Source organism: Taudactylus pleione, unplaced genomic scaffold (assembly GCF_031769625.1).
Source record: "Taudactylus pleione unplaced genomic scaffold, aTauple2 ptg000830l, whole genome shotgun sequence".
Lineage (NCBI taxonomy): Eukaryota > Metazoa > Chordata > Amphibia > Anura > Myobatrachidae > Taudactylus > Taudactylus pleione.
The window spans coordinates 3,769,691-3,796,429 of NW_028285232.1; the positions used below are offsets into that span (position 1 = coordinate 3,769,691).

Sequence of the window (26,739 nt, forward strand, 5' to 3'; positions counted from 1 at the left end):
CTAGTTCCTGACTCTGGGTAGTCGGTGATTACAGGCACTGCTAGTTCCTGGCTCTGGGCAGTCGGTGATTACAGGCACTGCTAGTTCTTGGCTCTGGACAGTTGGTTATTGCAGTCCTGTGCTTGTTCTTGGCTCCAGGCAGTCGGTGATTACTGCCACTGTGCTAGTTCCTGGCTCCGGGCAGTCTGTGATTACAGGCACTGCTACTTCCTGGCTCTGGACAGTTGGTGATTGCAGGCCCTGTGCTAGTTCCTGGCTCTGGGCAGTGGGTGATTACAGACACTGTGCTAGTTCCTGGCTCTGGGTAGTTGGTGATTACAGGCACTGTGCTAGTTCCTGGCTCTGGGCAGTGGGTGATTACATGCACTGTGCTAGTTCCTGGATCTGGGCAGTGGGTGATTACAGACTCTGTGCTAGTTCCTGGCTCTGGGTAGTTGGTGATTACAGGCACTGTGCTAGTTCCTGGCTCTGGGCAGTGGGTGATTACAGGCACTGTGATAGTTCCTGGATCTGGGCAGTGGTTGATTATAGGCATTGCTAGTTCCTGGCTCTGGGCAGTTGGTGATTGCAGGCCCTGTGCTAGTTCCTGGCTCTGGGCAGTGGGTGATTACAGACACTGTGCTAGTTCCTGGCTCTGGGTAGTTGGTGATTACAGGCACTGTGCTAGTTCCTGGCTCTGGGCAGTGGGTGATTACAGGCCCTGTGCTAGTTCCTGGCTCTGGGCAGTGAGTGATTACAGACACTGTGCTAGTTCCTGGCTCTGGGTAGTTGGTGATTACAGGCACTGTGCTAGTTCCTGGCTCTGGGCAGTGGGTGATTACAGGCACTGTGCTAGTTCCTGGATCTGGGCAGTGGGTGATTACAGACTCTGTGCTAGTTCCTGGCTCTGGGTAGTTGGTGATTGCAGGCCCTGTGCTAATTCCTGGCTCTGGGCAGTGGGTGATTACAGACACTGTGCTAGTTCCTGGATCTGGGCACTTGGTGATTACAGGCACTGTGCTAGTTCCTGACTCTGGGCACTTGGTGATTACAGGCACTGTGCTAGTTCCTGACTCTGGGCACTTGGTGATTACAGGCACTGTGCTAATTCCTGACTCTGGGTAGTTGGTGATTGCAGGCCCTGTGCTAATTCCTGGCTCTGGGCAGTGGGTGATTACAGACACTGTGCTAGTTCCTGGATCTGGGCACTTGGTGATTACAGGCACTGTGCTAGTTCCTGACTCTGGGCACTTGGTGATTACAGGCACTGTGCTAGTTCCTGACTCTGGGCACTTGGTGATTACAGGCACTGTGCTAGTTCCTGACTCTGGGCACTTGGTGATTACAAGCACTGTGCTAGTTCCTGACTCTGGGCACTTGGTGATTACAGACACTGTGCTAGTTCCTGGCTCTGGGTAGTCGGTGATTACAGGCCCTGTGCTAGTTCCTGGCTCTGGGCTGTGGGTGATTACAGGCACTGTGCTAGTTCCTGGCTCTGCGTAGTGGGTGATTACAGGCACTGTGCTAGTTCCTGACTCTGGGTAGTGGGTGATTACAGGCCCTGTGCTAGTTCCTGGCTCTGGGTAGTGGGTGATTAGATGCTGCACTAGTTCCTGGCTTCAGGCATGTGGTTTTATTTCTAAATGAGAAATAGAACCAGCATTGTAATATCATATATCGATGTGTGTGTTACCTCAGTAGCTCAGATTCTGTCTTTGATGTGAAGCTTCACTGTGTGTTGTAAACATTTTGAAAATACAGAAAAAGTCCCGATCCCAGCAATACAGTCCGGGGAAGAAACTGAACTTTTATGACAACAAATAATGTGTTGTATTATCACCCGTCAGTCTGTGTCGCACTCCTGTATTGGGACAGTGTGTGGTCCCTCCTCCCACTTTCTGTCCCTCTGACACTTTACAGAGTATGTAATAAATAATGTATTGAACCCTTCAACTATTTTTTATCACATTTACGGCAGTTCTTCCGTTTTGCAGTTGACTGTTATTATTTTTAGAGTTAAAATTTAGCAAATTGCATTTTTCTCAAAAATAAAAAATAAACCCAGAACCATTACGATACAGACTTAGGGCCTGATTTATTACGGATCGCAACTGCGAATGCAATAGTGATTACGCACGCAGTTCAACTGCGATAGTATGCTAATCCATTGCGATCGCTATGCTGTCGCAGCACTACACAGGGACACCCACTTTACACATCCGTAATGTTTAGCAAGTCTGCAAAACCATTGGAAACAATCGAGTACCATCGCAGCTTCACACACACACTTGCACAAGGTCAGACCTCACTCAGCAATTGCTAACCTCCTCGCACGCTATCAGGCCTCAGGCTACGCACAGCATCGCAGTGGCTAATTTATGCACGCCCATGCAACGACGTTCATATGCACTGGCATGCCTGCTTTTCCCCGACCACCCCCCCATCACCACTTACAAACGGCCCTTCTTGTCAATCACTCTGCGATGGGTCTGCATAGTCACTGCGATCGCAGTCCCGGTCGCAGTGGCTAGTTCGCGCATGTGCAGATCGCAGCAATTGCCCAATTGCATGCGTATTAGCAACTACGATCCTTGCTGAATCAGGCCCTTAATCTACCTTTAGATTGTAAACTCTAAGGCTCCTTGTATGTTACAGCATTTGTGTGTCTGATTAGTGCTTGTGCCCTGAATGCAGAGTGCTGCAGAATATATAGGTGCTATATACTGTACAGGTAGGTTGATGACGTAATAAAAATAACTCAGTGTTTTTTCTCAGGATGCCTGCGGCCCTATAAATTGAGTTCTGTGACCCCCTTTGAATTTTACACACTGAATGTGGCCCCCTGCGCCAATCGTATATGACCGCCCTGCTGCGTAGTGAGCACACTGTTATCTCTCTTACAGGCTGTATGTGGAGAAGCAGCAGAAATGTATGGACCCGAGGAACAAGGCTCTACAGGCGTGGGTGAGGAGGATGCACCCCCACAAAAACCTGGGAAACAACATGAACAACATATAAATGTATATAGAATAAAACGTCCCTCATATGGGGACATCTGCGGATTCTTCACCATTAATATGAAATGAAATAAAAATAATCTCATAGCGCACCATATAAAATCCAAATGTATAATGACATCAATACTAGTAACAGAACTATTTTATAGATATAAGGGATGTTTTATTAATTAATCCTACTATTGCCCTACCCCACCCTAAGATACAGCCCCAGCGCTATATACCGTTATTCATTCTAATCTCTGTGATAGTGTGCCATATGCTTGGAACCTAGGTGTGGTCAGTAGGCTGCTTATCATCCCAATATGAAGTGATACATAGGATATCACTACCGCTTACCTATATCTCTTCTGCAGTAATAATCCTACAAGTCCCAGCAGGAGAACAGAATGCCAGAGACTATATATTATGTTCATCATGGTGTCTTTACTGTCTCCAATCTTATATATAACCTGTTACACTGATATATATTGTGTCATCATGTTGCAATGTCTTCCTGTTGTTGTCATGAAGTCCTATTCCCCACTGTAGTACGGTGTCTCCCAATACTACTGATTTAGTACAGAGTAACAATGTAACAAACCAGAGTGACATAAATCATTGTAACTTTATGTTATGAGTGATGTGTTTATATCTACTGCAAGATTGGGCACATAATAGACTCTGCGGTACACACGTTACATACATACAAGACATCATTTATTAAGCACACGAAGGGGCTTATTCAGAGTTGCACATAAGTCTATTGACAGCTCCTAAGATCTTTAGCCCGTTTCATGCTCTGTATCCGAGCAGCCGCAATCTTTAGCAGCTATGGGTCATTCAGAGCTGGGACTGTCTGCATCTGGGTGTCACTGGGTATCAACTGGTGGAAAGTGGGTTTAGTGTTCTGAGGGTGTGGGATGGGCGTATAGACGGAAGTACGGGGTATTCAGAAGTGATTTTGGATGCATTTCTTGCTCCAAAGTTAGGGCAGGTGCATGTGGGCAGCACAGATGGTGTAATGGTTAGCATTGCCGCCTCACAGCACTGTGGTCGTGGGTTTGATTCCCACAACTGCCCTGTGTTCATGTACATGTGATAGGGAATATAGATTTCAAGCTTCACGGGGGCAGGGACTGAGGTGAATGGCCAAGTATTCTCTGTACAGAGCTGCGGAATATGTGTGCGCTATATAAATAACTGGTAATAATAATAAATATATGCGCTGATAGTGATGAATCCTAAGCGGACTGACAGGGGCTGTGCAGAATACGGACGGAGATCCACACTTAGGGCCTGATTTGCAGATGGATGGTATTGCCAGGGCCGGATTATAGGCGGGGCGGTCATCCAGGGTCCCCCGCACTCTGCAAACATTGTCCTGAACTGGGCCACTCTGGACCCTCCCTGTTCCGGCTCCTGGCAGCATCAAAGTCTGTCACCATTGAAGTCTTTGAAGACGGAGACATTTTTCTGCCTCTACACTACAGGGCAATGTCACGACATTAGGCTCCGCCCTCTACCCATACACCCGTGACTCACAGCATTATCAGCGCGGGGGGGGGGATTAGAGATAGTCAGTCATTGCCCAGCCACCCACTGCAGTGTAGAGGCACCCTGTCCCGTCAGGACCATCAATATAATGAAGCTGAAATAGGTAGTGTTTGCGCTCTCGGTCTCTCTCCCTCTGTCTCTCTCCTCCACTCTCCATCTCTCTTTTCCCTCTTTCCCCCTCCTCTCTCTCTATATATATTCCTCTCTCTCCCTCTTTCCCTCTCTGTCCCTAGGTAAAGGGCATAGTAGTGTCTTCGGGGGGCCGTGGATATTTTTATTGGTAGGGGCCCCACAACTTAGTTGCGCTGGGGCCCCCACAAGCCTTCATCCGGCCCTGGGTATTGCATTGCCGCACAGAATTCTTTGTGCAATACCGTCCAACAAAATGTAACTGCAGCAGGAGGTATCGGGAGGAAATAGACACTTCGCTGAGGCATGCGAGAGATCCACGTGCAGAGTCTGTAACGGTCGTGATGGTAGCCCCTTTCTCCAGGCTATGTCAGCTGAGACTTACTCAGCCGGGCCGGTTCCGAGCCACTTGCGAGGCCGGGAAAATCCATCCATGCTCCACCCCCCAAACGCCGCAGTTTGGGGGGTGGCTGGGAGAAACTGTGAGTGGATTCGCAGACGGAGGGTTGTACATGCGCAGTACACATCCTCCAACAATCGGAGATGTGCGATAATCATCAGGTTAGCTTACATTTCTGAATACGGCCCATAGTTCCGAGCAAGTCATTTACGTACAATGCCCACCCAGCACACGGCCAGCTGCACTTCTCTCTGCTCCCAGGAGAGGTCACTACAAACTAGTAGTGCACCTAGGTGTGCAGGCAGGCATGCTTGCAGGGGTGCAGCGTGCAATAGTTTAAACGCCACCTCTTTAAAGCCCAAACTCTGACCTCTTTAGATCCCGCGAACAGCTCCACCCCCTGGCATCAGTGATTTGGGAAATAACGGACAACTATTGGAAACAACGAATCCTATATCAATCCACTAATATTTTATTCTGGTAATGACAGGAATAGTATGAGTCTCAATACAATCTTCAATACATAAAGTCATACAATGATCTCACAAATCACACAGTCAGTAACTAACAATCATCTAACTTAGATATACAGATTTATATGTGTTCCACGTGGACAGATGCTGTCCATATCTAGCATGAAGCTTATATACACGCGTCCCTACAAACAGTTCAATGAGGATCATTCATGACGGACAGAAGGTTAATTCTTCCCCCGAGTGTAACCGATACACGCGCCCTAGTATGGCACCTGCAGAAACGTTCTAGCTGTCACGGAACCGAATGTCTCCACGGGTGTACTGGTGCCTCCCCATTATATCATCATTAGATTAGTATTGATCTTTTTCCACCTTTGGTTGATATTACACAACTGGAGACTGAACGGGGGAAGTTGTGATGTGTTTAATCCAAACGTAGTCTGAGACATTTCTGTGAAAATATTAGCACAACCTGCCGGTGGGCGGCACGAGCGGCTTTACGTTAGAATACTGGAGTAGCGACACCTTTCCGGTCAGGCCTGTTTGCTTGGTGGGGAAGATCTGCAGGACTTTGTATATGAAGTCAGTCCAGTCAGCTGTCGCCATGCCTACGGACAGTCCCAGTCCATTATACAGCCTGTGCCCGTGCGCAAACACCACCCAGCTGACACGTAAAGACCCTGCTTATATACAGACTGGAAGTGCGAGGAAGCAGCTGCGATAAGATCACGATCATGCATACTTGTTTTAGCGCAGCGCTGGCAACGCACGTCATAAATAAGCCCCATTGCGTCAACTGGCTTTATGTGCTAATGTGGTTAATAGGGGCTAGATCTCTGGGAGGGGATTACTGTTCAGATCTTATTACCCTGTGAAATAAACACCAATAAGGTTATTGAAAATTTATCCTCAAATCCACCTATGACGTGAATGGATGCCGCGTTTTACTGCGATGTCCCCATAAAATCTATCTGTACAGGGAAAATAAGATAACGTAGGCTTGGCAATGAAGCAGTAGAAGGAAGCAGCGCTATATATATAATTGCTTTCAAAGTTTTACACGGCACACTCATGTGAAGCTATCCCCGGATCCATCCGTCGGCGCGGCTGGTATTGTCATTACCTTGATTTAGTGCGCGGACGGTGTGGGAGAATATAAAACTGACCAGGCACATGGTAATCAGAACAATAGACCGATTCTGTGGCCAACTTAACTCGGACAGTTCCAGCTGTTTAGGTGCCAGGATGAAAAAAAATGAACGGCAGCCATATTTCCAGGCAGGCGAGCGACGCCATTCGTCCAATGCGATTACCCAGCCTGTCCGATCGCAGCAATGGAGGCCGGACGTTGAATGATGGAAGTTTAGAGGAGTTCTCTCCGCTCCATTTCTGTCTAAGGTCCATGGCAGCGACCAAACTGATAAATACCGTCAGTTGCATCTGGATTGTGTTCTGCCCTAATGAGAATAAACCTACAACAACTTCTCAAGATGATTAAGCCGATTGCCCAGCACAGGTCCCAATAATAACAGCAGCAATCATTATTACAGTCACATTTGTTACACAATTTTCCTCCAGAGATGATCACGGCCCAACAAAATGCTGCCGGCTTTATAAAACGTTTCAGAGAGGAGACCTGACCTTTGCTGCCTGTATGTTGGAGGCTGGTAAAACATTTTCTTACTGCAGAACGGTTACAGACTTGACCCAAGTGCTCTCATTCAGTAGAGCGCCTGCCGGACTAAAACAGGATCCATGTGTATTGTTAATGGTTTGTGCCATAATTGGGGTAAGCCTTTGCCCATGTGCTGTATGAGTAGGTTTTGCTGATAAATATGCAGTAAAGTGAAATATATAAGCCAGGCATTCACATTCATTTTTTATTGCAACAGTCTGTACAAGGTTGTGTGTCTATATAATGCCCCAGTATTGGATACAGCATGTTGGTAGCACTCCTAATGGTTGCCAATAGCTTAACTGGCTGTCCTGAAGGTGGCGGGATCACCGACATCTATAGATTTGGTTCCCACCAGTAACAACAACAAAACAAAGTCTGTGCAAACAGTTTGTACTGCGGAGAGAGAAAACGGGTTTAAGGGGGAAATCCCCCACATGGGAGACAATGACGTTCTACGCCAGCATGCGAGGATGTGTGCGCCATCGTTTAAACTGCTGTAAATCATGTTAAATCTGCATTATTCCCCTGGCGCCAAGCGTAAAGTCATCATGTGATTACAGCGTTCCCTCTGTATTGCCCGGCAACTGTTTGTGGATAGATGCAACAAGGGTGTCCTGTCTATGGGGAGGACGTGGAAAACTGCAGCGCGGATCTAGCAAAGTAAATATACCATTTAAAACTAAAAACAAAACTGAAGAGTATCGAGAACAGTTCAAGCTGCTGCTACGATGACATCCTTCGCCGGTCCAAGCATATGGCGGTGTTTATAAGCACAGCCTAACGTACAGTATTTATAGCAGCGGATTACGTGAGTTATAGCTACAAAGCCTCGTATATAGTGGTGGAACGCTAAAACCAGCAGCTGTAGAAAATGATCCTGTGAACTTCAAAATATACTGATAACTATTTACTTAGACAAACTTCTCCTATGTCTCAGGTCTGGGCAGAGATGTACGATCACCCATAGACAAAGATCGCCCCCCACCCAACCAGGCAGGAAGGAATAAGAGCTGAGCAAGTGGGAAACACTGAACTTTGCTATATAATATCTTTACATAAGTGTTCTCTATGGAGATGATTAAGAGGAGCAAATCAATCAAAAGCAGACTGGAAGACTAACAAAATGGAGGATATTAGTACAGTCACACAGTACAGAGGAGATGGGTACCGTCCCACAGTATACAGGAGATTGGTACCATCACACAATACAGAGGAGATTGGTACAGTCACACAGCATACAGGACTTTGGTACCGTCCCACAGTATACAGGAGATTGGTACAGAGGAAATTGGTACAGTCAGACAATCTAGATGGGATAGGTAGTCACACAGTACACAGGAGATTGGTACCGTCCCACAGCATTCAGGATATTGGTACCGTCCCACAGCATACAGGACATTGGTACCGTCCCACAGCATACAGGACATTGGTACCGTCCCACAGCATACAGGACATTGGTACCGTCCCACAGCATACAGGACATTGGTACCGTCCCACAGCATACAGGACATTGGTACCGTCCCACAGCATACAGGACATTGGTACCGTCCCACAGCATTCAGGATATTGGTACCGTCCCACAGCATACAGGACATTGGTACCGTCCCACAGCATACAGGACATTGGTACCGTCCCACAGCATACAGGACATTGGTACCGTCCCACAGCATACAGGACATTGGTACCGTCCCACAGCATACAGGACATTGGTACCGTCCCACAGCATACAGGACATTGGTACCGTCCCACAGCATACAGGAGATTGGAACCATCACACAATACAGAGGAGATCAGTACAGGCCAAAACAATAAAGGAGATACTGTAGGTACAATCACACAGTACAGAGGAGATGGGTATGGACACACAATATGGATGCAATTTGTACAGTGCAGGCACACAATATAGGTGGGATAGGTACAGGCACACAATACATATAGATAGATATTCAAGAGACAGGAGATTCATACAGTCTCGTAGTACATAGGAGATTGGTACAGTCACACAGTACAGAAGAGATTGGTACCGTCCCACAATATACAGGAGATCGGCATTGTCACACAATGTACAGGAGATCGGCACAGTCACACAATATACAGAAGATCGACGCACAATATACAAGAGATCAGTTCAGTCACACAGTATAGATGGGATAGGTACAGTCACACAGTATAAAGGAGATTGGTACAGTCACACAGTATACAGACCAGTACAGTCACACAGTATACAGGAGATCGGTACAGTCACACAGTATAGATGGGATAGGTACAGTCACAAAGTATAGATGGGATAGGTACAGTCACACAGTATAGATGGGATAGGTACAGTCACACAGTATAAAGGAGATCAGTACATGATATGGAGGACATAAGTGGTGTAACATAACATGAAAGAGTTTAGAGGTCCACGCAAGGAATAGAGCAAATACACAACACAGAGGAGATCAGGGCAGTCACACCACACAGAGGAGATCAGGGCAGTCACACCACACAGAGGCGATCAGGGCAGTCACACAACACAGAGTAGATCAGGGCAGTCACACTACACAGAGGAGATCAGTGTAGTCACACAACACAAAGTAGATCAGGGCAGTAACACCACACAGAGGAGATCAGGGCAGTCACACCACACAGAGTAGATCAGGGCAGTCACACAACACAGAGTAGATCAGGGCAGTCACACTACACAGAGGAGATCAGTGTAGTCACACAACACAGAGTAGATAAGGGCAGTAACACCACACAGAGGAGATCAGGGCAGTCACACCACACAGAGTAGATCAGGGCAGTCACACCACATGGAGGAGATCAGGGCAGTCACACCACACGGAGGAGATCAGGGCAGTCACATTACACGGAGGAGATCAGGGCAGTCACACTACACGGAGGAGATCAGGGCAGTCACACTACACGGAGGAGATCAGGGCAGTCACACTACAAGGAGGAGATCAGGGCAGTCACACTACACGGAGGAGATCAGGGCAGTCACACCACACGGGGGAGATCAGGGCAGTCACACTACACGGGGGGAGATCAGGGCAGTCACACTACACAGAGGAGATCAGGGCAGTCACACCACATGGGGGAGATCAGGGCAGTCACACTACACGGAGGGAGATCAGGGCAGTCACACTACACAGAGATCAGGGCAGTCACACAACACAGAGTAGATCAGGGCAGTCACACTACACAGAGGAGATCAGGGCAGTCACACTACACAGAGGAGATCAGTGTAGTCACACAACACAGAGTAGATCAGGGCAGTAACACCACACAGAGGAGATCAGGGCAGTCACACCACACAGAGTAGATCAGGGCAGTCACACCACACGGAGGAGATCAGGGCAGTCACACCACACGGAGGAGATCAGGGCAGTCACATTACATGGAGGAGATCAGGGCAGTCACACTACACGGAGGAGATCAGGGCAGTCACACTACACGGAGGAGATCAGGGCAGTCACAATAGAAGGAGGAGATCAGGGCAGTCACACTACACGGGGGGAGATCAGGGCAGTCACACTACACGGAGGAGATCAGGGCAGTCACACCACATGGGGGAGATCAGGGCAGTCACACCACACGGGGGAGATCAGGGCAGTCACACTACATGGAGATCAGGGCAGTCACACCACACGGGGATCAGGGCAGTCACACCACACGGAGGAGATCAGGGCAGTCACACCACACGGGGATCAGGGCAGTCACACTACACGGGGATCAGGGCAGTCATACCACACTGAGGAGATCAGGGCAGTCACACCACATGGGGGAGATCAGGGAAGTCACACCACATGGAGATCAGGGCAGTCACACTACATGGAGGAGATCAGGGAAGTCACACTACATGGAGGAGATCAGGGAAGTCACACCACACGGATGAGATCAGGGCAGTCACACCACACGGAGGAGATCAGGGCAGTCACACTATACGGAGGAGATCAGGGCAGTCACACCACACGGATGAGATCAGGGCAGTCATACCACACGGGGGAGATCAGGGCAGTCACACCACACGGAGGAGATCAGGGCAGTCACACAACACGGAGGAGATCAGGGCAGTTACACCACATGGAGGAGATCAGCGCAGTCACACTACACGGAGGAGATCAGGGCAGTCACACCACACGGGGGAGATCAGTGCAGTCACACAACACAGAGGAGATCAGGGCAGTCACACCACACGTAGGAGATCAGGGCAGTCACACTACACGGAGGAGATCAGGGCAGTCACACCACACAGGGAGATCAGGGCAGTCACACTACACGGAGGAGATCAGGGCAGTCACACCACACGGAGGAGATCAGGGCGGTCACACCACACGGGGGAGATCAGGGCAGTCACACTACACGGAGTAGATCAGGGCAGTCACACCACACGGGGGAGATCAGGGCAGTCACACTACATGGAGGAGATCAGGGCTGTCACACCACACGGAGGAGATCAGGGCAGTCACACCACACGGGGGAGATCAGGGCAGTCACACCACACGGGGGAGATCAGGGCAGTCACACTACATGGAGGAGATCAGGGCAGTCACACCACACGGGGATCAGGGCAGTCACACCACACAGGGATCAGGGCAGTCACACCACATGGAGGAGATCAGGGCAGTCACACCACACGGGGATCAGGGCAGTCACACCACACGGGGATCAGGGCAGTCATACCACACTGAGGAGATCAGGGCAGTCACACCACATGGGGGAGATCAGGGCAGTCACACCACATGGAGATCAGGGCAGTCACACTACATGGAGGAGATCAGGGAAGTCACACTACATGGAGATCAGGGAAGTCACACCACACGGATGAGATCAGGGCAGTCACACCACACGGAGGAGATCAGGGCAGTCACACCATACGGAGGAGATCAGGGCAGTCACACCACACGGATGAGATCAGGGCAGTCACACCACACGGAGGAGATCAGGGCAGTCACACCACACGGAGGAGATCAGGGCAGTCACACCATATGGAGGAGATCAGGGCAGTCACACCACACGGATGAGATCAGGGCAGTCATACCACACGGGGGAGATCAGGGCAGTCACACCACACGGAGGAGATCAGGGCAGTCACACCACATGGAGGAGATCAGGGCAGTTACACCACATGGAGGAGATCAGCGCAGTCACACTACATGGAGGAGATCAGGGCAGTCACACCACACGGGGATCAGGGCAGTCACACCACACAGGGATCAGGGCAGTCACACCACACGGGAAGATCAGGGCAGTCACACCACACGGGGATCAGGGCAGTCACACCACAGGGGGATCAGGGCAGTCATACCACACTGAGGAGATCAGGGCAGTCACACCACATGGGGGAGATCAGGGCAGTCACACCACATGGAGATCAGGGCAGTCACACTACATGGAGGAGATCAGGGAAGTCACACTACATGGAGGAGATCAGGGAAGTCACACCACACGGATGAGATCAGGGCAGTCACACCACACGGAGGAGATCAGGGCAGTCACACCATACGGAGGAGATCAGGGCAGTCACACCACACGGATGAGATCAGGGCAGTCACACCACACGGATGAGATCAGGGCAGTCACACCACACGGAGATCAGGGCAGTCACACTACACAGAGGAGATCAGGGCAGTCACACCATACGGAGGAGATCAGGGCAGTCACACCACACGGATGAGATCAGGGCAGTCATACCACACGGGGGAGATCAGGGCAGTCACACCACATGGAGGAGATCAGGGCAGTCACACCACACGGAGGAGATCAGGGCAGTTACACCACATGGAGGAGATCAGCGCAGTCACACTACACGGAGGAGATCAGGGCAGTTACACCACATGGAGGAGATCAGCGCAGTCACACTACACGGAGGAGATCAGGGCAGTCACACCACACGGGAGAGATCAGTGCAGTCACACAACACAGAGGAGATCAGGGCAGTCACACTACACGTAGGAGATCAGGGCAGTCACACCACACGGGGAGATCAGGGCAGTCGCACTACACGGAGGAGATCAGGGCAGTCACACCACACGGAGATCAGGGCAGTCACACCACACGGGGGAGATCAGGGCAGTCACACTACACGGAGGAGATCAGGGCAGTCACACTACACGGAGGAGATCAGGGCAGCACAGATTAAATAGGTGGACACAACACGATGGCGATCCAGGGTTAGTAAATGGCGGCACAGGCTATCTAATAAAAGATGTGAAATGCTGTAACTGTGACAGGATGTTTTTACATGATTCCATAATAATAAAAATAGACAGAAAATATGGCAGTGTATTGCTGTCCCTCACACATGCGTTACCCAGGACACGTATAACTGAGACAGACGTGATGGCATACAGGTTGGGTGTGTGGGAAAGGCCCAGGTGGCTCCTGGGATATGCAGGACCCCTCGCCCCAGTTTAGCTTTATGAACTGCTTACTATATGACGGATTGTTAGTCTGAGTACATCCATGCACAGAACGGTCTCTCAGACAACACGCAACGCGTTCATAGTGTCCGTTCAATAACTGTTGGTGTGTGAGACCAGAACGGGCGCACGCTGCACTGTAATTTGACCGGAAGTTTATGATATAGCAGCAATGACCACAGCCGGGCCGCAGCGGCCAGGCCAGGACTCTCGGTCAGGTACGTGATCTCTGACCAGAAGGTTTAGCCAGGACAAGGTGTCGTCTGATGAACAGGATGAGAGTTACAGTATGGCGCGGGGACGTGTGTTCTGCTCCGCTATGATACAACGCTTAGTCCGCGGCTCTCACATAAAGGAGGACACTTGTCAGTTCCCCATCGGGCGCTCTTTGATTCCGGACACTTCCATCCCGTCAGGAGTAAATACATCTCTGAAGACATTTCTCCCAAGGTCGCTGTTTCCTTCAGTCAGGTACGAGAGTTTTTCCCTTTCTTCAAGGTAACTACAAGATTTGGCTTTCTGCGGAGAAAGGAGCAAAAGTTTAAAGTTTTGCAACCAGTAGTTATCTAATGTGTGTTCCTGTGACCCTAACATGCTACAATACACAGGGGACGGGAGAATATCAGTCTTATTTCCAATAGATAACACTCAGGAAGAGTTTGAGAACTTTCACTGCTAGGGCTCGGTACCCGATACCACTCTGTACGTTCAAATCAAACACATTCAGATGCAATAAGTTACACATTACACCCAGCAGAGGCCAGGCTTCCCTAGGTGTAACTCCTGTGTCAGATGCAATGAATTACCCATTACAGCCAGCCGAGGCCAGGCTTCCCTAGGTGTAACTCCTGTGTCAGATGCAATAAGTTACCCATTACACCCAGCAGAGGCCAGGCTTCCCTAGGTGTAACTCCTGTGTCAGATGTAATAAGTTACACATTATATCCAGCAGAGGCCAGGCTTCCCTAGGTGTAACTCCTGAGTCAGATGTAATAAGTTACCCATTACAGCCAGCAAAGGCCAGGCTTTCCTAGGTCTAACTCCTGTGTCAGGTGCAATGAATTACCCATTACACCCAGCAGAGGCTAGGCTTCCCTAGGTGTAACTCCTGTGTCAGATGTAATAAGTTACACATTATATCCAGCAGAGGCCAGGCTTCCCTAGGTGTAACTCCTGAGTCAGATGTAATAAGTTACCCATTACAGCCAGCAGAGGCCAGGCTTCCCTAGGTGTAACTCCTGAGTCAGATGTAATAAGTTACCCATTACAGCAAGCAGAGGCCAGGCTTTCCTAGGTGTAACTCCTGTGTCAGGTGCAATGAATTATCCATTACACCCAGCAGAGGCCAGGCTTCCCTAGGTGTAACTCCTGTGTCAGATGTAATAAGTTACACATTATATCCAGCAGAGGCCAGGCTTCCCTAGGTGTAACTCCTGAGTCAGATGTAATAAGTTACCCATTACAGCCAGCAGAGGCCAGGCTTCCCTAGGTGTAACTCCTGAGTCAGATGTAATAAGTTACCCATTACAGCCAGCAGAGGCCAGGCTTCCCTAGGTGTAACTCCTGAGTCAGATGTAATAAGTTACCCATTACAGCCAGCAGAGGCCAGGCATCCCTAGGTGTAACTCCTGTGTCAGATGCAATGAATTACCCATTACACCCAGCAGAGGCCAGGCTTCCCTAGGTGTAACTCCTGTGTCAGATGCAATGAATTACCCATTACACCCAGCAGAGGCCAGGCTTCCCTAGGTGTAACTCCTGAGTCAGATGTAATAAGTTACCCATTACAGCCAGCAGAGGCCAGGCTTCCCTTGGTGTAACTCCTGTGTCAGATGTAATAAGTTACCCATTACAGCCAGCAGAGGCCAGGCTTTCCTAGGAGTAACTCCTGTGTCAGATGCAATGAATTACCCATTACAGCCAGCAGAAGCCAGGCTTCCCTAGGTGTAACTCCTGTGTCAGATGCAATAAGTTACCCATTACAGCCAGCAGAGGCCAGGCTTTCCTAGGTGTAACTCCTGTGTCAGATGTAATAAGTTACCCATTACACCCAGCAGAGGCCAGGCTTCCCTAGGTGTAACTCCTGTGTCAGATGCAATAAGTTACCCATTACACCAAGCAGAGGCCAGGCTTCCCTAGGTGTAACTCCTGTGTCAGATGTAATAAGTTACCCATTACAGCCAGCAGAGGCCAGGCTTCCCTAGGTGTAACTCCTGAGTCAGATGTAATAAGTTACCCATTACAGCCAGCAGAGGCCAGGCTTGCCTAGGTGTAACTCCTGTGTCAGATGCAATGAATTACCCATTACACCCAGCAGAGGCCAGGCTTCCCAAGGTGTAACTCCTGAGTCAGATGTAATAAGTTACCCATTACAGCCAGCAGAGGCCAGGCTTCCCTTGGTGTAACTCCTGAGTCAGATGTAATAAGTTACCCATTACAGCCAGCAGAGGCCAGGCTTTCCTAGGTGTAACTCCTGTGTCAGATGCAATGAATTACCCATTACACCCAGCAGAGGCCAGGCTTCCCTAGGTGTAACTCCTGAGTCAGATGTAATAAGTTACCCATTACAGCCAGCAGAGGCCAGGCTTCCCTTGGTGTAACTCCTGAGTCAGATGTAATAAGTTACCCATTACAGCCAGCAGAGGCCAGGCTTTCCGAGGTGTAACTCCTGTGTCAGATGCAATGAATTACCCATTACAGCCAGCAGAAGCCAGGCTTCCCTAGGTGTAACTCCTGTGTCAGATGCAATAAGTTACCCATTACAGCCAGCAGAGGCCTGGCTATCCTAGGTGTAACTCCTGTGTCAGATGTAATAAGTTACCCATTACACCCAGCAGAGGCCAGGTTTCCCTAGGTGTAACTCCTGTGTCAGATGCAATAAGTTACCCATTACAGCCAGCAGAGGCCAGGCTTCCCTAGGTGTAACTCCTGTGTCAGATGCAATAAGTTACCCATTACACCAAGCAGAGGCCAGGCTTCCCTAGGTGTAACTCCTGTGTCAGATGCAATAAGTTACCCATTACAGCCAGCAGAGGCCAGGCTTTCCTAGGTGTAACTCCTGTGTCAGATGCAATAAGTTACACATTATACCCAGCAGAGGCCAGGCTTTCCTAGGTGTAACTCCTGTGTCAGGTGCAATGAATTACCCATTACAGCCAGCAGAGGCCAGGCATCCCTCGGTGTAACTCCTGTCAGATGCAATAAGTTACCCATTACAGCCAGCAGAGGCCAGGCTTCCCTAGGTGTAACTCCTGTGTCAGATGCAATAAGTTACCCATTACACCAAGCAGAGGCCAGGCTTCCCTAGGTGTAACTCCTGTGTCAGATGCAATAAGTTACCCATTACAGCCAGCAGAGGCCAGGCTTTCCTAGGTGTAACTCCTGTGTCAGATGCAATAAGTTACACATTATACCCAGCAGAGGCCAGGCTTTCCTAGGTGTAACTCCTGTGTCAGGTGCAATGAATTACCCATTACAGCCAGCAGAGGCCAGGCTTCCCTAGGTGTAACTCCTGTGTCAGGTGCAATGAATTACCCATTACAGCCAGCAGAGGCCAGGCATCCCTCGGTGTAACTCCTGTCAGATGCAATAAGTTATCCATTACAGCCAGCAGAGGCCAGCCTTCCCTAGGTGTAACTCCTGTGTCAGATGCAATAAGTTACCCATTACACCCAGCAGAGACCAGGCTTCCCTAGGTGTAACTCCTGTGTCAGATGCAATAAGTTACCCATTATATCCAGCAGAGGCCAGGCTTCCCTAGGTGTAACTCCTGAGTCAGATGTAATAAGTTACCCATTACAGCCAGCAAAGGCCAGGCTTTCCTAGGTCTAACTCCTGTGTCAGGTGCAATGAATTACCCATTACACCCAGCAGAGGCTAGGCTTCCCTAGGTGTAACTCCTGTGTCAGATGTAATAAGTTACACATTATATCCAGCAGAGGCCAGGCTTCCCTAGGTGTAACTCCTGAGTCAGATGTAATAAGTTACCCATTACAGCCAGCAGAGGCCAGGCTTCCCTAGGTGTAACTCCTGAGTCAGATGTAATAAGTTACCCATTACAGCAAGCAGAGGCCAGGCTTTCCTAGGTGTAACTCCTGTGTCAGGTGCAATGAATTATCCATTACACCCAGCAGAGGCCAGGCTTCCCTAGGTGTAACTCCTGTGTCAGATGTAATAAGTTACACATTATATCCAGCAGAGGCCAGGCTTCCCTAGGTGTAACTCCTGAGTCAGATGCAATAAGTTACCCATTACAGCCAGCAGAGGCCAGGCTTCCCTAGGTGTAACTCCTGTGTCAGATGCAATAAGTTACCCATTACACCCAGCAGAGGCCAGGCTTCCCTAGGTGTAACTCCTGTGTCAGATGCAATAACTTACCCATTACAGCCAGCAGAGGCCAGGCTTTCCAAGGTGTAACTCCTGTGTCAGATGCAATGAATTACCCATTACACCCAGCAGAGGCCAGGCATCCCTCGGTGTAACTCCTGTGTCAGATGCAATAAGTTACCCATTACAGCCAGCAGAGGCCAGGCTTTCCTAGGTGTAACTCCTGTGTCAGATGCAATAAGTTACCCATTACAGTCAGCAGAGGCCAGGCTTTCCTCGGGTTAACTCCAGTGTCAGATGCAATAAGTTACCCATTACAGCCAGCAGAGGCCAGGCTTTCCTAGGTGTAACTCCTGTGTCAGATGCAATGAATTACCCATTACGGCCAGCAGAGGCCAGGCTTCCCTAGGTGTAACTCCTGTGTCAGATGCAATAAGTTACCCATTACAGCCAGCAGAGGCCAGGCTTCCCTAGGTGTAACTCCTGTGTCAGATGCAATAAGTTACCCATTACAGCAAGCAGAGGCCAGGCCTTCCAAGGTGTAACTCCTGTGTCAGATGCAATGAATTACCCATTACAGCAAGCAGAGGCCAGGCTTCCCTAGGTGTAACTCCTGTGTCAGATGCAATGAATTACCCATTACAGCAAGCAGAGGCCAGGCTTTCCTAGGTGTAACTCCGGAGTCAGATGCAATAAGTTACCCATTACAGCCAGCAGAGGCCAGGCTTTCCTAGGTGTAACTCCTGTGTCAGATGCAATAATTTACCCATTACAGCCAGCAGAGGCCAGGCTTTCGTCGGTGTAACTCCAGTGTCAGATGCAATAAGTTACCCATTACAGCCAGCAGAGGCCAGGCTTTCCTAGGTGTAACTCCTGTGTCAGATGCAATAAGTTACCCATTACAGCCAGCAGAGGCCAGGCTTCCCTAGGTGTAACTCCAGTGTCAGATGCAATAAGTTACCCATTACAGCCAGCAGAGACCAGGCTTTCCTAGGTGTAACTCCTGTGTCAGATGCAATGAATTACCCATTACGGCCAGCAGAGGCCAGGCTTTCCTAGGTGTAACTCCTGTGTCAGATGCAATGAATTACCCATTACACCCAGCAGAGGCCAGGCTTCCCTAGGTGTAACTCCTGTGTCAGATGCAATAAGTTACCCATTACAGCCAGCAGAGGCCAGGCTTTCCTAGCTGTAACTCCTGTGTCAGATGCAATGAATTACCCATTACAGCCAGCAGAGGCCAGAGTTCCCTAGGTGTAACTCCGTGTGTCAGATGCAATGAATTACCCATTACACCCAGTAGAGGCCAGGCTTTCCTAGGTGTAACTCCTGTGTCAGATGCAGTGAATTACCCATTACACCCAGCAGAAGCCAGGCTTCCTAGGTGTAACTCCTGTGTCAGATGCAATGAATTACCCATTACACCCAGCAGAGGCCAGGCTTCCCGAGGTGTAACTCCTGTGTCAGATGCAATGAATTACCCATTACACCCAGCAGAGGCCAGGCTTCCCTAGGTGTAACTCCTGTGTCAGATGTAATGAATTACCCATTACAGCCAGCAGAGGCCAGGCTTCCCTAGGTGTAACTCCTGTGTCAGATGCAATGAATTACCCATTACATCCAGCAGAGGCCAGGCTTTCCTAGGTGTAACTCCTGTGTCAGATGCAATGAATTACCCATTACGACCAGCAAAGGCCAGACTTTCCTAGGTGTAACTCCTGTGTCAGATGCGATGAAATACCCATTACAGCCAGCAGAGGCCAGGCTTTCCTAGGTGTAACTCCTGTGTCAGGTGCAATGAATTACCCATTACGACCAGCAGAGGCCAGACTTTCCCAGGTGTAACTCCTGTGTCAGATGCAATGAATTACCCATTACAGCCAGCAGAGGCCAGGTTTCCCTAGGTGTAACTCCTGTGTCAGATGCAATGAATTACCCATTACAGCCAGCAGAGGCCAGGCTTTCCTAGGTGTAACTCCTGTGTCAGGTGCAATGAATTACCCATTACGACCAGCAGAGGCCAGGCTTTCCTAGGTGTAACTCCTGTGTCAGATGCAATAAGTTACCCATTACAGCCAGCAGAGGCCAGACTTTCCTAGGTGTAACTCCTGTGTCAGATGCAATGAATTACCCATTACATCCAGCAGAGGCCAGGCTTTCCTAGGTGTAACTCCTGTGTCAGATGCAATGAATTACCCATTACGACCAGCAGAGGCCAGACTTTCCTAGGTGTAACTCCTGTGTCAGATGCAATGAATTACCCATTACAGCCAGCAGAGGCCAGGCTTCCCTAGGTGTAACTCCTGTGTCAGATTCAATGAATTACCCATTACGGCCAGCAGAGGCCAGGCTTTCCTAGGCGTAATTCCTATTTTTAGTGTGTACGATTTTAATGCACATCGACATATCCAGCGTAATATCCAAGAGTTTCCTCACTGAGATACCCGCGCAATGTACAGAGGATGATCATGGAAAGCCAAGGATATACTCCAATGCTGGGATTTACTAAGTTATAGTAATAGTTATATAGTAATTATAGTAATACCTCTATGTATGATAACAGGTCCCTGCTGGAGGCTCCCGCAGGTCCGACAGCACTTACTTGGCAGAGTCTTCATATGAATGGCAGACAGAAAGCTCATCTTTATACTGCTGTCCTTCACTGTCCTCCCGACTCTCACCCTGCACCAAAGAGAAAGCCGTCACACAACACGCCAGGGCTCTCAGACGCAGCGTTGGTCTGTATATAGTATAACTCCAATAGTTTGCAAATACAATAATTCTACGGCAAGTAAACACATCAGGGAAAAAGAGCTACACAAATAAGCAGAGGTTCCCAAACTGAGTGCTGAAAGGCACTTGTACGGGTGTCATGCGTTGGAGGTCCAGGACCAATCAAGTTACTTATGGTCAATGTGATAGGCAAAACCCTGCCCCCACCACTTAACTGACCCTAAGGATGACAGGTCAGCACATCCCTGTCCTCACCACATAACTGACCCTAAGGATGACAGGTCAGCACATCCCTGTCCTCAACCACATAAATGACCCTAAGGATGACAGGTCAGCACATCCCTGTCCCCACCATATAACTGACACTAAGGGTGACAGGTCAGCACATCCCTGTCCCCACCACATAACTGACCCTAAGGATGACAGGTCAGCACATCCCTGTCCTCCACCACATAAATGACCCTAAGGTTGACAGGTCAGCACATCCCTGTCCCCACCACATAACTGACCCTAAGTGTGACAGGTCAGCACATCCCTGTCCTCACCACATAACTGACCCTAAGGATGACAGGTCAGCACATCCCTGTCCTCCACCACATAAATTACCCTAAGGTTGACAGGTCAGCACATCCCTGTCCTCATCACATAACTGACCCTAAGTGTGACAGGTCAGCACATCCCTGTCCTCATCACATAACTGACCCTAAGTGTGACAGGTCAGCACATCCCTGTCCTCACCACATAACTGACCCTAAGGATGACAGGTCAGCACATCCCTGTCCCCACCATATAACTGACCCTAAGGATGACAGGTCAGCACATCCCTGTCCCCACCACATAACTGACCCTAAGGATGACAGGTCAGCACATCCCTGTCCCCACCACATAACTGACCCTAAGGATGACAGGTTAGCACATCCCTGTCCCCACCACATAACTGACCCTAAGGATGAGAGGTCAGCACATCCCTGTCCTCACCACATAACTGACCCTAAGGATGACACGTCAGCACATCCCTGTCCCCACCATATAACTGACCCTAAGGATGACAGGTCAGCACATCCCTGTCCCCACCACATAACTGACCCTAAGGATGACAGGTCAGCACATCCCTGTCCCCACCACATAACTGACCCTAAGGATGACAGGTCAGCACATCCCTGTCCCCACCACATAACTGACCCTAAGGATGACAGGTTAGCACATCCCTGTCCCCACCACATAACTGACCCTAAGGATGACAGGTCAGCACATCCCTGTCCTCACCACACAACTGACACTAAGGATGACAGGTCAGCACATCCCTGTCCTCACCACATAACTGACCCTAAGGATGACAGGTCAGCACATCCCTGTCCTCACAACATAACTGACCCTAAGGATGACTGGTCAGCACAACCCTGTCTCCACCACTTAACTGACCCTAAGGATGACAGGTCCGCACATCCCTGTCCTCACCACATAACTGACCCTAAGGATGACAGGTCAGCACATCCCTGTCCCCACCACATAACTGACCCTAAGGATGACTGGTCAGCCCATCCCTGTCCTCACCACATAACTGACCCTAAGGATGACAGGTCAGCACATCCCTGTCCTCACCACATAACTGACCCTAAGGATGACAGGTCAGCACATCCCTGTCCCCACCACATAACTGACCCTAAGGATGACAGGTCAGCACATCCCTGTCCCCACCACATAACTGACCCTAAGGATGACAGGTCAGCACATCCCTGTCCTCACCACATAACTGACCCTAAGGATGACAGGTCAGCACATTCCTGTCCCCACCATATAACTGACCCTAAGGGTGACAGGTCAGCACATCCCTGTCCCCACCACATAACTGACCCTAAGGATGACAGGTCAGCACATCCCTGTCCTCACTACAAAACTGACCCTAAGGCTGACAGGTCAGCACATCCCTGTCCTCACCACATAACTGACCCTAAGGATGACAGGTCAGCACATTCCAGTCCCCACCATATAACCACATCCCTGTCCTCACCACATAACTGGCCCTAAGGATGAGAGGTCACCACATCCCTGTCCCTACCACATAACTGACCCTAAGGATGACAGGTCAGCACATCCCTGTCCCCACCACATAACTGACCCTAAGGATGACAGGTCAGCACATCCCTGTCCCCATCACATAACTGACCCTAAGGATGACAGGTCAGCACATCCCTGTCCCCACCACATAACTGAGCCTAAGGGTGACAGCTCAGCACATCCCTGTCCTCACCACATAACTGACCCTAAGGGTGACAGAAATAAAGCAATCACATTGGCCCCCTGCAGAAATAAAGCAATCACATTGGCCCCCTGCAGAAATAAAGCAATCACATTGGCCCCCTGCAGAAATAAAGCAATCTCATTGGCCCGCAGTAGAAATAAAGCAATCTCATTGCTTTAGGAAAGGAAAGGAAAGGAAAAAAAACACATTGCCCTCCAAATGAAAAAAAAAAGCAGATTGGCTCACCCTACCCCAGGGTTGGAAGCGCCGACTCAGTCACTGGCGCAGGGCGGGCAGAAGCGATGGCTGTCACTGACGCAGGCAGGAAGCGTCGGCTCGTTCATTAGCGCAGGCGCGCGGGATTGCTGGAGGCAACGCGGCGTGCGTGACCTGTGATGTCACGTCACCGCATCTAGGCAGGTGACGGCCCGGGTGCGCCTGGGCCTCCCAGAGGAGCTCAGCGGCAGCCCGGACCACACATTAATGTATAATGTGCCTGGCGGTTCTGACAGCCGCCGCGGCACACTTCACAACTGCCCACGGCACAATAGTGTGCCACGGCACACAGGTTGAAAAACGCTGTTCTAGAGGATAATAGCTAGAATCTGATTGGTTTCTATGGGCAACATCTCCACTTCTAAAAACCCGCCCTTTAGTAAATATACCCCTAAATCTAAGTTATAAGTTAAAACAATACATTTCATCAAAGAAAGAGACACATATCTGTAATAACATAGGAGCCGTTACAAGCAGACAATAAAGTTTGTGTGTTATGTGCCTGAGATATATGGGGTAATGCATTCCCTAATGTACATTACATGATTACTACATGTCACAGAGCAGACCTGTAACATATAAATCACAAATCATATTATCACTTATAATGCACTTGGTTTCTTAACAGACAAACAGAAGTGGGTAGGTCAGTGTCAATGGGTGCGCTTGTCTGGTAAAGCATTTAGATTGTAAGCTGCACTGCGACAGGACTGATGTGAATGGTTAATTAGTACATACAGCGCTGCGTAATATGTTGGTGCTATATTAATAAAGGTTAATAATCATAATATTAGGTGTGTTTTATTCTGAAGAGCTTTTTCACCAGGTAAAACAACAGCTCGGAGATTCGCCATCAGGTGGCGCCAACAGCTGCTTTCAGCGAGGTTCCAATTGTACAAGATGCATCCAGAATAAAGACAAATTCCATGTTCTTTTACTACTGGAAGTTATTTGCGGCCTAAAGGAGCTGCAAACTGGAACTGTAAATTCCGGAGTAACTGTGAAATGTTCTCCATGGTTTGCCCAAGTTTCTCCCCTCAATTTCCGGAACTCATCCCCTCTCTGCCTCCCTGCAAAGCTTCAATTCAGCTCTCAAAACATTGGCCCTCATTCAGAGCCGCTCGTTAGCGGCAGTACGCTCGTTCCGAGCGATGTTTGCACATCTGCGCATGCGTACGCTTTTTAGTACGCATGCGCGAACCAGTCAGTGCGGCCGAAAATCGTTTGTACGCTATATAGCGAGTGCCTGCTATTTTGAGTGACAGAATGAGGCGTATGTGGGTGGTAACAGGGGAAGGTGCTTGAAAACGGGGAGTGGAGATCCGAACGCAGGCGTGCTTAAAGGTCAAAACGGGCGTTTTATGGGTGTGTATATTTAAAACAGCAGAGTCATTGCCCACGTCACTGGGTTATTTTAGAGCCAGAACTGCTCGCAAATTTGTGGTAGCAAACACCAACCACAAGAATAGCGAGCAGTTCATACGCTGGTCGATGTACTCGATTAATCTAATAAATAGCGGACATGACGTATGGTGCGAGCGGCCAGGGGGCGTTTTTAACAAAAAAACGAGCGTATGTTTTGCTCGTTCGTTCAGACTTAGAGGTGTGAACAGACTGCAATGTGCGTACGGATCATTTGCATAGCCACCCCTTGTTTTTAAACGAACGACCGCAAATAGCGAACGGCTCTGAATGAGGGCAATTGTTCTTTATCAAAACATATATCTGTATATGTACTCTGTAAGGCACTGCTGACCCTTTGCGAAGCCCAAAAATTAATAGTAGGGATCAATGGATAAATGATCAGGGGTGAATTGCACGCTGGGTAATGAATTAATAAAGTTTTTGTACTTAGGGCCTGAGTCAGCAAGGATCGCAACTGCGATTGCAATAGCGATTACGCACGCAGTCTCACTGCGATCATATGCTAATCCATTGCGATCGCTATGCCATCGCAGCACTACACAAGGACGCCCACATTACCTTGCACACATCCGTAATTTAGCAAGACCGTGAAACCATCGGTAACAGTGAGTACCATCGCAGCCTCATGCTCACTTGCACAAGGTCAGACCTTACTCATGAATTGCTAACCTCAGCGCACGCTGTGAGTACTCAAGCTGCGTATGCCGTAACAGAGGCTAATTTATGTACGCCCACGTAATGGCGTTCAAACGCACTGGCACGCCTGCATTTCGCTGACCACCCCCCTTCACCACCCACAAAAGGCAATTCTGGTTAATCGCTCTGTGATGGGTCTACGTAGTCACTGCAATCGCATGCGCAGAACCTAAGTATCGTCTGATTGCGTGCATAATCGCAGTTGGGATCCTTGCTGAATCAGGGCCTGATTCAGAACCGCTCGCGAACGCTGAGCGCCCGCAAGCGGGTCGATGGTGCCCTGGTGCGCATGCGCACGACCCGAATAATGGGTCTCGCACCAAAGGGGGCGTGCTGTCGATGGTGAGTGACAGCACGCCCCCTTTGGTGGGCGTGCCGGGGGCGTTGCTGCCCAGACGGAGGCGTTCCCATGGGAATGCCTACCGTCTGGGTCCGGCCCCACTGACATCACTAGTGATGTCAGTGGGAGTGCTTTTGGATCTGATAGAGCCAAAATCACTCCAGGGCTTGCGGCAGCGAGACCCTACCGCAGGGTCTCGTCGCAAGCCCGATGGTTGCGATGGTCTTGACCATCGTGACCATCTTTTTGGCCGCTCGCATAAGCTGTGGGTGGTCACCCACAGCTATGAGAGCGGCCAGGAGGCCGCTCCAGTAAGAGGTAGGAGGGCCCTGATTCAGAGCGAGCGCTCTTGTCAGACCGTCAGGCTCTGAATCATGCCCTCAGGCCCTTAGTCTTATTTTTTTTTACATTTAAGCTAGGAGGTAACCATTATCAATCACATATATAATGGCAATCATATTACGCAGCAGTATACAGAGAATACGACAACAGTCCCTCCCCAGTGGAGCTTACACTCTAAATGCCCTACAACAGACAAACCCACAACCTATGTCTCCAGTGTCAGAAGCCAATGACTTGATTCTGGACTGTGAGATGACACCAGTTCCCGGATGACACCCAGACAAAAATTGGGAGAACATGCAGACTCCGCACAGATAGGGCCTTGGTCAGAGTTTAACCAACAACGCCTACAATTTGAGGGCTGTATGCTAACCACTGTGCCACCGTGCTGCCCAGATTCACCCCTAAACAAGATTGTAACTTTTTGTCAACAGTAACCTTTCATCTGTGACACTTCCCATTACCCATAGTGTACAGCATGTCAGGACATGATGGCACTACATAAAGAAATAACACGGATGTCTCTATATCATTTATATATGTGATGGACGATCCCTCGCTAAACAATACACAGAAGGTGGAACTTGTGGCTGCGATACGACATTTCATACATATATGAGGATCACAATTACCAGATGAGGGCTCCAAAAATCAAAAAAAGGACGAGAACCACGAAGCCGAAAATCCCCAAAGAGATCAGGATGACCACTTTCTCCACGGAGTCATTCTGGTCTGTA

The 26,739-nt window shown here is 49.4% G+C and overlaps 2 protein-coding genes across 5 annotated transcripts in view; one reads left to right on the forward strand and one right to left on the reverse strand.

The window, feature by feature from the left end:
- Window positions 1-3,583, forward strand: part of CCL27 (C-C motif chemokine ligand 27) — a 68,931-nt gene extending 65,348 nt beyond the window's left edge. The window contains exon 3 of the mRNA XM_088458416.1: window positions 2,883-3,583. Within this exon, the coding sequence (XP_088314542.1) occupies window positions 2,883-2,997 (115 nt within the window). The 3' untranslated portion in view covers window positions 2,998-3,583. The remainder of the gene's footprint in view (window positions 1-2,882) is intronic.
- Window positions 3,584-7,403: 3,820 nt separating this feature from the next.
- The window catches only part of IL11RA (interleukin 11 receptor subunit alpha), a 210,470-nt gene continuing 191,134 nt past the window's right edge, over window positions 7,404-26,739 (reverse strand). For 3 of the 4 annotated variants that reach the window (XM_088458419.1, XM_088458421.1, XM_088458418.1), the window contains 3 exons: window positions 26,635-26,734; window positions 20,494-20,630; window positions 7,404-14,141 (listed from right to left, as the gene is read on the reverse strand). In XM_088458419.1, the coding sequence (XP_088314545.1) occupies window positions 14,125-14,141; window positions 20,494-20,630; window positions 26,635-26,734 (254 nt within the window). In that variant the 3' untranslated portion in view covers window positions 7,404-14,124. The remainder of the gene's footprint in view (window positions 14,142-20,493; window positions 20,631-26,634; window positions 26,735-26,739) is intronic. The other variant, XM_088458420.1, reaches the window with a different exon arrangement.